We start from the raw sequence: 12669 nt of genomic DNA on the forward strand, positions 1-12669 counted from the left end.
TGATACCTAAATGACGATTATGGCTATTAATTACATATTGTTAAAAGCGGCATGTTAAAGAGCGCTGTACACACCGTACGAAGAGTTTAAACCTGACTTTTTATGATTAGGAGATCAGGCTGGATTAATAGATATTTGCAGATCGAACATTGTATAACACTTCAGCCTCCATCTTCGTTTTATTTAACTTATTTCGCAAACGTTATTTAATGTGTGTACATCTGTTTTATTTAAATGTGTATTGAGATACATTAGTCTTAAATTGATAAATTGACGTTACAAATCCTTCAAGTTAATTCATTTGTTAATAAAGTAATCATACTATACAAGCAGTCGAAACGTATCCTTAACACCTACCATGGATTTAACACAGTTCATAACATTGTCCCATCCATCACCTTATATGGCTATGTGTCACGGTAACACCATCAACGTTCACACAGTTATGTATTGCCATGACATATACAAAATTCATGCTGTTTCATATTGTTTCATTATGTTTATTTGGTAACATAATTTCTTTGCGTTTTATATTTTTTAATTACTAACAAAAACTATAGTTTGTGCAGCTCGTAACAATAAACTATATAACAGTGTAATTGAAACATACATGCTATGTCATTCGTGTTGTACAACTTTGTCACACAGGAGAGAGAAATTTTCTTTTCAGCCAGAACCCCTTTACAGTTATAATTCAGTACTTCCTTTTAAAAAGAAAATCAGAATTGTTAGGCATCTTTGTAAATTTGTTTAAGTTTTATAAAATGCTAACATCTGAATTTAGTTATTCTCATATGCGGTTATTCAAAAGCCCGGACTCATTTATTTCAGGAAATTCACAGTCATAGTATTTGCACAGAAAGAAGGATGGATATTTGCGATTTACTTGTGTTGTTGTGCAGCCTCAACCAGCCATGTAATCCTCCATATTGGAGGTTAGTTATGAAGAGTTAAAGTAGTATATGCATTACATTGCCGAATTTCCATCCCATAACATATTCAAATATTAATCATAACAACACATCAATTCTAATTAGGGAAAAAATATTCAAACTTTGGCACATTTCAATGTGTTTATATTATGCTCCTCGTGAAAATAATCGCAAAGCAGTTAATAAAATATAAGTCAACTAAAAGTATCATCTGCTACTTTTGACTTTGAGGTCAACCTCGTTTCCTCAATATCTGCCAGGTCTTCCGTGGAATCCAGTGGAAGCTTTGACGTTAGGCAAGTAGTAAAATATGGAAACCTGATTCTAACGATATGAAAACTTTTATTTGTGCAATATTGAAAATACTCCAAACAAAAGAAAAGACTGCCCGACGACAATCTTTGAACAATTTTCGGGGTCAGATTCGTGTATTGATAGTGGAGGACCAGACGACACCAGAAACAATGAACATACGAATTCATTTGATATGCCTAGATATCAAAACGTATTAGCTGTCCGGAGTTTTGTGATGGTAAAAATATTCCCAATTTTATAAATTTTAGAGACAAAACACTAACTGATTATGAGGCTAATGGGGGATGGGGGTTCATGATCTAAAATGAGAAGGCAGGTTCACGAAGACTGGAGACTGTAGACTTAGAATAGAGCAGGGGTTAAGATCAGTTTACATGTAGAAGATAGAAGTGGATTGGTTCATTATTAGATACGTAACTGTGTAATAGTAATAAATGAATGAGAAAAAGATATTTACAATGTTTGAACTCAAAGTATATCAGTTCCACTACTATGGATAAAATATTATGAATGGCGGAAGAAAAAAATGTATTCCATTTGTTGGATATTCATATGAGGGCATGATTACTCGATGCAGAGTTTTATCAAATCAATACAACATATGTTGCCGAATATATTATTTCTAGGATTAATGTATCTGTGACCGGATTTTTGCATTATTTGATTTGGTAGAAGGCTGTGGTTGGAGAACTTTTTGTCCTTTGGGAGATTGGATTTTGCCCTCATTTGTCTCTCAACAGAGGCGAGTTTATTAAATCCTATAGGTTAACAAATCATGGTTGTCATAAGGTGGAGTGCTTGTTGCAGATGTATACCCCCGCAAGCTTTTTATCCATTGACCGATACCCTTAGTTGTGTTTCTAATAGCCCGTGTGTGGTAAATTGGCCATGTTACGACAGACGTAACCTTTTTTCGCATTGTCCCGTAGTTAATCGATTAAAAAAATGTCCGCGAAAATGTTCATAGTAAAAGCAAAAAGAAAAGGTTCCAGAAGGCGACGAAAGGGGACTTCACACGATTGCAGACAATCTGAAAGTGAATGGTGTTCAAGAATTTAATTGACTTATTTGGACTAATCAGGTTCACAAAAAGTGAAACATTAGTAAAAGAATTTTAAACTGCAAAGTTTACTTCCTACGTTATATATATATATATATATATATATATATATATATATATATATATATATATATATATCTGTGTGTGTGTGTTAAGAGAAGTGATTGAATATTATAATTGCGTCCTACCTAATGAACCAAAAATGCATGATTCATCTTGCCTTATGCAATAGAGTGCTTGAGAATGTATGAAGTTAGTCACGTGGCTTTGAAATCGGATATAAAAAAGCAGTAGCTTGCCTGATATGAATGTAAAGTTCAGTCCACACTCTATCGTCTAGTACAGATACATGGGGCCCATTGAACATGACTTGTATCTAAATCCAATTTCTATTGGAGTGCTATTGTTAGCGATATTGACAATATGGATTTACAAGCGCCAGGCCCGGGCAAAGCTTCCACCAGGGCCCTGGCACATCCCCTTCATAGGAAACGCCTGGGAGCTGACTGCAGATCCAGATTTGCGCAAATCTCTGAGACGGTTGCATAAGCAATATGGCGACATCTACCGGCTGTATATGGGACCTAAACTTGTTGTTGTCTTCAGTGGGTACGAGACCATTAAAGAAGTCTTCGTAAAACGTGGAGGAGAGTTCTCCGACAGACCCGACTCCTTGTTTTCACGTCTTATTGCTGAAAATCAAGGTTAGTTTAGAAGTGGTTGAAGAGGAAAGGGTCTGGCATTGTTGTTTTTTCTTTTTCTTTGCACGATATGAACACATAAGACAGCCAAACCAAAATCAAAGCTGACCCGAGGTTAGTATTGCTCTACTGTGATAACCTTTCTTCAATTCCTTATAGGAGACAATGTGAACTTTACTAATATTTTTATTTGAATTATAGCAGTCGTTTTCTTGTGTTGAAGCTTTACCACCAATTCGTCATATAATTATTTTTACAACTATCTTTTTACTAGTAGACGAAGTTGAAGGAAAAGGGTACACACAAATGATATTTCGATAATAATGCACATTTTACGCTGCGTCATCTCATAGATTCCTTCTCCAATTGATTCCTTGATAAATTGTACGTCCAAATTGATTTGAGGTGATGTACGACATCCTAAATATAGCCAAAGATAAAGCGATAATATCACCTCTCTTTTACGAGGGGGTGAGAGTAACGATTGTTTTGCAAATATTGCACACTTCACACCAGGTCATCTAAAATATTCTAGTTGCAATAAATTCCTTGATTAATTTTACATCGATATAAATATCTCTTTGTACATTACACCTCAGACTTAGCCAGATATTATGATTCAAACAGCAACCCTAGGGGACGTCCATTAATTATGTCAACAATTTTTAGGCAATTTTTTACCCCCCCCCCCATATGAACAACTGTCAAACTTTCAGTGACCGCCCCTAATAAAATTTTACCCCTCCCTACAAACTAACAATATTTTATACGGCTGGCTTTTATGCTAAAAATATGCTAAAATAGAATTATGAAAATTAAAAGGTCTACAAATCAATTTTAATACATTGTTTTTACTTGTTTAACAGATTTCAAATTGACTATAACACTCTGAATTCATGAAAAAATCGAGAGTTTATATTCTAGCTCTATCATCTTCCTATAGGAAGCCGAATGTTCCTCAATTGTTATAATGGTCATAGTGGCTGATTTTTTGTAAAAAAAACATTGTTGACTTCAATATATCTTGAACTTCCCCCTTCCCCATGTCAACAATTGTCAAACTTCTTCAAAACCCCTCCCCCCATTTTGTTGACATAATTAATGGACGACCCCTAGTCCACGAGTGGGTTAATTTGATAATGTTTGGTCCAATATTGTACATTCCGACTGCATCATGTAACAAAACTCATTTGCTATCAATCCCTTGATATCTTTCACGTCGGAATTGACGTAAGGCGACAGATGACATCCTTCATTTGCCAAAGATATAAGACCGAAATTTCATATCTTTTATACGCAAGAGGGGCGGGTGTGACGATATTTTGTGAAATAAGTGTTTCTGAGATTACATCGTCTGAAATTTAGATCTGTAATTGATTCCTTGATCAAGTGTACATTGATACAGATATATCGTTCATGACAATACTGATTCTGACAAACAGTAAGACCAAAACACCAATCATCTTCATATCAAAGTCTTATAAAATTGGTACTAAGAACTGCCTCACTAGGCGCTCAGCATTAAGAGGTTAGTGTTTAGGACTGGTCGGCTTGGTGTCAGGATAATGTGACTGGGTAGGACATCATGCTACATGTCTGCGGCTTGATGCCCCAAAACTAGACATCACTATAAACTGATACACTGCAGATATTGTAGCGATATGACTGAACAATTGTTAACGCTACGTTAAAAATCCAAATCACACACACACACACACACACACACACACACACACATCCCAACCATCTTCTATGAGGGGGTGAGGCTAATATTCTGTACAATATTGGTCATTTCTGACTGTCACCTAATAATTCCATTTGCAATTGATTCTTTAAAAAAGTGGTTTAGCAGCCGCCCAACCAAACCTCACAACTTGGGGTTGGAGCTAAAATTACCATCAAACTACCTTTTGGGGGAGGGGGCTCCAGACTTTAGTGTGGGTGGAGTAATGTTAGAATTTTTGGCTATGCCACTACTTGAACAAATTTACATTGATACTGATATATAATTTACATAAATTGTATTTGTTGTGTGTCATTAGGCAAGGCACATTACTTGCCTCAGCATGATACAAATTATAATGTGCTGCTGTGTTTTTTAAAATTTATTTTAAATTGACTAAATTAAATTAATTAATTAAACTTACATTAATATTGAAGTTCTCATTTATACAAGTGAATTTTTAATTTATTTAACTTAATATCATGCAGAATTGATCCCAAATTTTGGCATGTACGTGTAGTTTTATTTAATCATTATTGTTATGTCCAGACAAACCACTCCAAGCTCCTTCCCCCAAGGGACCTCCCATTTAGTACGTACGCATGGAGAGGGAGGGGGTATCCCTAATGCATACGCTTGCGTATGGGCAATATACTGATAATATACGTACGCACAGGAAATGGGGGTGACTCCTCGAAAACAATTTGTGTAATACGTAACATGTTCGACTGGGTTCAGTGGGGGTTTGAATTTTAGCGGACATTAGACATACTTTTTAAATTTACGCAGCTTATTTGTTTGATGCAGCCAGATATTCAACTCGGTGGACTATCTGTTCTATTAAACACGCCATTATTAATCCTTGATCGTTTCTGCGTGGATTAAATATAGGCCATTCTATGGGTTGTTTTCACAGACGTCACGATTGAGTACACACAAACCCACAATGCAACGTGCGTGCACCTTGCGCCGCCATTTTGAGTCCCAAACAAACCTTTGTCAACATTAGTCACCATGTATATTCAAGATAATAATCTGATTTAACTGTCGATAAGGACATTTAATTCATCGAAAGGATACAAAGATTATACTTGAAATTAAGTGCCATATAGCACGAAAATAAAAATAAAGCTGAAGGTTCCCTTGCTTACATCAAAAGACAGAATAGTGTAGTTGAACCGTAATCGTGCATATTGCTATCAAATAGAAATGCAGTTATTTTTTTATTTTTTTTACAACTAGACAATATTGACATTTCTAAAAAGTGTTTCGCATCATATCCCTAAGCTTGTCATCTTACAATAATGGTTCCGGACAATGATTTTCGGGATACAATATCAGTTACGAATTAACATTTCGTAACATGTTTTAGGTCAGAACTTTTATGTACAAATACTTATCGCGACAACAGTGATTGTGCCAAAGACAGTTGACAAATCAATTTAATTAGTATAGTCAAATATTGTATTTGTGACGGAGATGTTGGACATAGGATGATACTGAATGAAAGCAATAACCGTTCAAAGAAGTTTGATCTTCAGTGTATTCAAACGAAACACGTGCCAAACGGAAGATGACTTTGTGTCGAATGTCAAAAAGAAGTATTCCTGAAATGCTTTTAGAAATATGAAATTATATCTTAACAATTAACCTTTTAACTTGAACGATAACCAATTGATTGATTTCAGCCCATAACAATTAAAAATCATTACATGTTTCTACTTGTTTGTGTCTCCATTTGTTTATGCGTTGGTTTATTGATCGATCTATTTTGTTTATGAAAGAATAACAAGGATGGTTGAAATTTAAATGTTTTACTTGAAGAAAACAAGTAGATGAGTCACGCATTCAGTCTCAAGTGGTTGACATGCACAACAGAATGTGATGTATTGTTATAATCTTATGCACAAAATGAGACATGTCTTCATATTTTTGCAGGAAAAACAATGCTATTAGGTGCCGGTTTGCAGGGCTAGGGACTCAAAATGGCGGATATGGACGTACACAAGTTTTTTGACGTCACGTGAAAACAACGGATAGAATTTGGGGTGTATGTGTGTGTGAGCGTCACAAGCGCGTACTAAATGGATGGCCCCCAACCGCCCGCCTTCGTAGAAGAGATATTATTTTGGTCTTAATCTTAGGCAAACGAAAGCTGCCACGTGTCGCCTTAAATCAATTTTGATGCAAAAGGTATAAATTATATTCACTGTGCGTCATTAGGCAAGGCACATTACTTACCTTAACATGATAAAATTTGTAATATGTGTCTCTCAACATGAGGTCATTTATTTTGATCACGTGAAAATATGGCGTGACTTCATATAGCGGAGTTCAACGCAGGGATCATACGAAGTCGGGAACCAGACTATGGTACAGGAGGAGCTTTCGTAACAAAAAAGGACAGGCAGACAGAGAAACGATGGTTTTTACAATATCCTCGACGCTAAAAATGTGTCTAATTATCCTTTTCTTTTGTCCAGTGTATTTTTCTTTCTTTTGGGCAGAGGCGGCGTTAGGAGTACTCGCTGCCTAGGGCCGACCATGACCGCGCGAGGCCAGAGCATCGGTATCTCGATTGGTATGCTACTGCAAACACTGATTATGTAAAGATCTGATCAACTTTCGCGATTTGTCACACGAATTTAGTTTTCTCATTATTCATTTAAAAAATTCCTGTTTGTGAACAACGTTTTTTATAAAAAAATTTGAAATAATAACATGACGCCAATACCTTTGGCCTAATAAACTGATCATTATTGTCGTTTATCAAAGAACATGAAAACACGAATTAGGAACAATATTTTCTTAATTGCAAGTGTACTCGGAATGTAGACGTCTTGCTAATAACTCGTTACATTAACCAAACGGGGGCCCCGAGTGGCTTTTGGGATACCGTTACCCTTTGTTTTAAAATTCGAGGATGGCTACAGTCTTCAATGATATTTCAAGCACCTTGCACGAATCTTTACAAAAACCATCCAAACATTCAAAATGATCCTGTTACAAGTATTTTCAAGATTACATTTTTTTTACAACCAAATCTAATGTTTTAAAAGATGGTAAGGCTTGTAAAGCCAAATTTAACTGACATAATATTATTTGTGCGACTTAACGTCTAATAAGGACTTCATATTTTGTTTATAGGTATAGTTGCAACTTCTGGAGAGCTTTGGAAGGAACACCGAAAATTTACTCTTACAACACTGAGGAATTTCGGATTTGGAAAAACCAGCCTAGAAGGAAAGATCCACACAGAAATATCCATACTTTTATCCGAGATCGCGAAACAAAAAGAGAAGCCATTCCGTATTCAACATCTGGTACAAGCTAGCGTATCCAATGTTATCAATGCTATGATATTTGGAGGACATTTTAGTCATGACGATCCAAGGTTTGCAAAAGTAATGACAATACTAGACGAACACTTCGAAAACAATGGACCCAATAATGTAGTTGCTTTCTTTCCTTTCCCGCGGTACCTGCCTGGGGACATGTTTCATGTTAAAAAGACGCTGAGAAATGTCAAATATGTGGAAGGATTTATAGGCGACCTTATTGACAAGCATATGGAGAACTTCGACGATAACAAAATGGAAGACTTCATTGATGCTTTCCTGCTGGAAATGAAGAATAATCGAGATCAGAAGGATTCTACATTTACAAGTTCGTGAAACTAAATCTTTTAGGTTATATATATATATATAAATCGTGAGGTTATCCACGTCATAGTTACAAGTTATCACCTGAAAGTGATTAATTTAATATCACCTTCCTTTTCTTAAAGAAGTTTCGAGTTTTATGTTCGACTGGTATTATGGATGATATATTAAGTAGATTAAAATTGATTGGTACAGTGCGTTTGAAAAAATGTTCATGATCTATAGCTCTGTTATACTGATTTCTATATATCATTATTTTGTCCTCCTACTCACAGACCGCTCCGGTGGCCTAGTGGTTAGAGCGTCAACCTCGGATGCGGGAGGTCATGGGTTCGATTCCCGGCCGAGTCATACCAGAGACTTAAAAATTGGTACTAACAGCTGCCTCGCTTGGCGTTCAGCATTAAGAGGTTAGTGTTAGGACTGGTTGGCCTGGTGTCAGGATAATGTGACTGGGTGGGACATCATGCTACATGTCTGCGGCATGATGCCCCAGTGCTAGACATCACTATAAACTGCCACATTGCAGACATCGTAGCGATATGACTGAAAAATTGTTAAAGCTACGTTAAGAATCAAAATCACATCACAAATCACATCCTACTCACAATTTAAGGGCCAGTTCAATACATTTTAACAACTCTTTTTATCTTGTAGAAAAGCAGCTGACAAAAACAGTACTGGATCTGTTTTCAGCTGGCACAGAAACAACAACGACTGCGATTACTTGGGCACTTTTGTACTTTGCTGCCAAACAAGATTTACAAGCACGCGTTTTTCGTGAGATAAACGAGATCGTTGGAACAGACCGACTGCCGTCCTTACAGGACAAACGGAATTTGGTTTACACCGAGGCCTTCATCATGGAAATTCTTAGACTTTGTAACATTGCTACGCTGAGCCTTCCTCACACATGTTCTGTAGGTACAAAACTCCGGGGCTTTGACATCCCTAAAGGAACAACTCTTCTTCCAGACATCGACTCCGTGCTTTTCGATCCTAAAATCTGGGGTGACCCGGAGGAGTTCCGACCTGAAAGATTCATTGGCGAGGAAGGGACCTTACTAAAACCGGACGAATTTATTCCCTTCTTCACAGGTAAAATATATTTTCAACTCAATATTTCATAACATTTCTCCTTGTGCGATAAATAAAATAGATCGATGATATCAAGATTATGTGAATTTTCTCCGCGTCAGCTAGAATCTAGTCTTTAAGGGTGAACCAGTTTGTTAGGTCAAACGCAGCGACTTTTATGCAGTTAAATTTCGAAGGATCCACATTTGAAGCATTAAAGATTTTAGCTGATGATAATAAACATGTTCTAAACCACACAGAAAATACAGATGCATTCTTGTGACTGACTTCTCAGTTTGACAAAATAATGATAGACAGACATATCTCACATGACTTTACGTAATTATTTCATTTTATAATGATAGATTACAAAGCTCTAACTCGATTTCTTTTTAACTACGTTGCCCCCCTCCCCTACTACTGCTAACTGATTTGTTTAGGTTTTCGATAATAAGCCGTGATTTTGAATGATCAGCATTTTGTGTTCTCTTCCAAAAGCATTGCGCTCTGATTAGTTCATTAGTTAGTTGATTTCTCTCATGTCAATGCAGTCGACTTGTAAAGAAGAATATGCCAAGAAGACAACGATTTCCTTGTGGATGAAAATATATTCTGTGCCCTCATTTAATATAATACGTCATATCTACCAATGTATTGCACAAACTTTGATATAATTAATATTAACCGAGTGAAATATTATTGCATAATAGTATTGCCTGTATTAATAATGGATGGAAATAACTTTTGAATTTCGTGTATTTACAAAAGACTGTTTTCTGCCTGATATTTTCACGAATCTGCAAAAGTTGCTTGACAAATTTCTTGCAATAGTTCTGGAGCAATTCTCCATCTTTAATGCATTACATCGTTTATAATAAATATTTGAAATACATTTTTATTCTTCGTTTTAACCTTGAATTGTTTTGCTTAGGTAGAAATATGTATTATCCTGATACATGACAATGGATTGTTGAGACAGAAATATAAACAGTATTATAATAGTAAGGGCGTACTTTTCTTTTCATTTTTCGTTTCTTGTTAGAAGCGACAGTACAAAAATATTTAGAATTGATGCAAGTCTGTCTATCCCTTCACTATCGTCGCATGCCACGGACGAAAATCCGCTAATCACATTTCACCAGTGAATGACTGCGACAAGATTTCCTTGTTCTTCTTGAACATGCACAAACAGAAACATGTCTTCAACAAGACAACGAAACAAAGACGGCGACCTTTTACGAATCGATGAGTGACTGTGTTGGAAATAAAAACTGACCGGCTCGTTCCAACAGCACGAAAAATCATGCTTGGCTAACATTCTGAGACGATTTTATTCAGGTTCGGAAAGACTGGTTAAGCGGGTGTGCATATTCATAGGAAACGAGAACATCTTATCGCAGGAACCATGGATGAAAAAGGACCATTGCAAATATTCGCTCGTGGCTTTCGACGATGCCCCCACATCAACTAATCCACGATAAGCTTTCAGTTTATAAGGTTGTTCATTGGCGCTTGATGCTAGATTTTATCACACGGGAAAGTGTATCAATTTTCCTACAACGGAAATACCGAATACTATATAGTTTGAACATTTTTTCTTCTCAACAGGTAGAAGAAATTGTGTTGGCGAGTCCCTGGCTAGAATGGAGCTTGACCTTTTCATCCCTGCTCTAGTCCAGAGGTTAGAGTTTGTGCCACCGGAGGGCACAACGCTGGACATAAAGGAACTAGACGGGGTGTTTGGTATAACACACAAGCCAAAACCTTTCGAAATTCGAGCTATATTGAGAAAAAAAGAAGCAGAGGAAACGAAGTCATGCTAAGTTGTTCTATTGTCAGTTAGTCTAGAAAAATTCAACAGCAATTCAGATACATAGAACCGGTGATGATTTGTGTATTTTTCGTCTTATTTTCGTTAATATTTTTAATTCGTACTTGAAAGGATTTTAAAATATTGTTTGAGAGTGTAAATACCTAAACAACAGATTATTTCTTTGTACGTATTCCTAGTACGACTGAATGGTACACTAATAAACTACAGAACTGAAAATGCTTACGGTGACAAGGTCTTGAAAACAAATTGAATATACTTCTCTTCTGTCAATATTTTGTCAACATCATTTGTGGTGAAAAATATTTTACAACTCTGTTATTATATAGCTCAAAAAGATTGATACATTCGCTTTAAATATGAAGTTGCCATCTGTTTTACGGAACATCATGCTATATATATATATATATATATATATATATATATATATATATATATATAAAACAGTAATCGTTATTTTCATAATCTTTCTGTTTAGACCTGTGTATACTAGTGGCGGTACTTTTCATGAATAAAAAAAACTGACACTTGCTTTGAAGCGCATTAATCAATGCACTGGTTTACTACGAAGTAACCTAATAGAGAATTTCAACATTAGGTCTGATCACAAGCTAACAACCTATATAATTCCGCGTCGCATATAATAATTCTATACGTAAGGTTCAAGACCATTTCTCCAATACTCATATAAAAGAAACACTACAAAGGTAATTTTATTTACTAAACGAGCCGAGTCATTAAGTGCACATACTAGAAATAATTACAATTATGATGCCGAAATATTCTGCAAAATCGAGCAAATAACTTAATGACCTTTTCGATTTTTTGTCTTTCCTTAGACTCTACCATTAAGTTTTGCCGCTAAATTACGAGTGGATTCTTCTCGGAGTAAACCCTATTGATCAGCAATCTATCTAGGAGGCGAATACTAAATTTTCTCTTACAAGTTGAATAGTATCATTCGGATCTGAATTATAATCACGCTATCTATCGCAATGTTTGATTGGTTATCGCTGTGGACCGATTAAAAAATACTAAGCGGACACTGTTCCTGTCGCTGTCTATCAATGACGGGATGGATAAAACCACGCATGATTCACCTCGTCGACTTTCTTTTGATCGCTGAACAAACTTTTAACATATAGGTGCAATAATGGCAAGACTTTGTTAAGTAATGCAATAGTACGCCTCTCCAACTCAAGTTTCCGGTCTCTGACTGGTCATAGTAATCTTGCGTATGAGTTCAACACTAACCCCGAGTCAGTGTGTAAAGATCTAACACAACACCGAGGGGGATATTCCCGAAACAGACAGGTAGATTATAACTCATACATGACTTTACAGCTGCGGCTTAGCAAACGTGACACT

The 12669-nt window shown here is 36.1% G+C and overlaps 1 protein-coding gene across 1 annotated transcript; it reads left to right on the forward strand.

Moving 5' to 3' along the window:
• Positions 1-2597: 2597 nt before the first annotated feature.
• Positions 2598-11833, forward strand: LOC149806109 (cytochrome P450 2H2-like). The gene is made up of 4 exons (XM_089951000.1): positions 2598-3011; positions 7879-8397; positions 9051-9491; positions 11079-11833. The coding sequence occupies exons 1-4, from the start codon at positions 2657-2659 to the stop codon at positions 11291-11293; spliced, it is 1530 nt and encodes a 509-aa protein (XP_089807126.1). The 5' UTR covers positions 2598-2656; the 3' UTR covers positions 11294-11833.
• Positions 11834-12669: the final 836 nt, after the last annotated feature.

The sequence above is a fragment of the Sinohyriopsis cumingii genome, chromosome 2, assembly GCF_028554795.1.
Source record: "Sinohyriopsis cumingii isolate HCF-2022 chromosome 2, ASM2855479v2, whole genome shotgun sequence".
In the NCBI taxonomy this organism is placed as follows: domain Eukaryota; kingdom Metazoa; phylum Mollusca; class Bivalvia; order Unionida; family Unionidae; genus Sinohyriopsis; species Sinohyriopsis cumingii.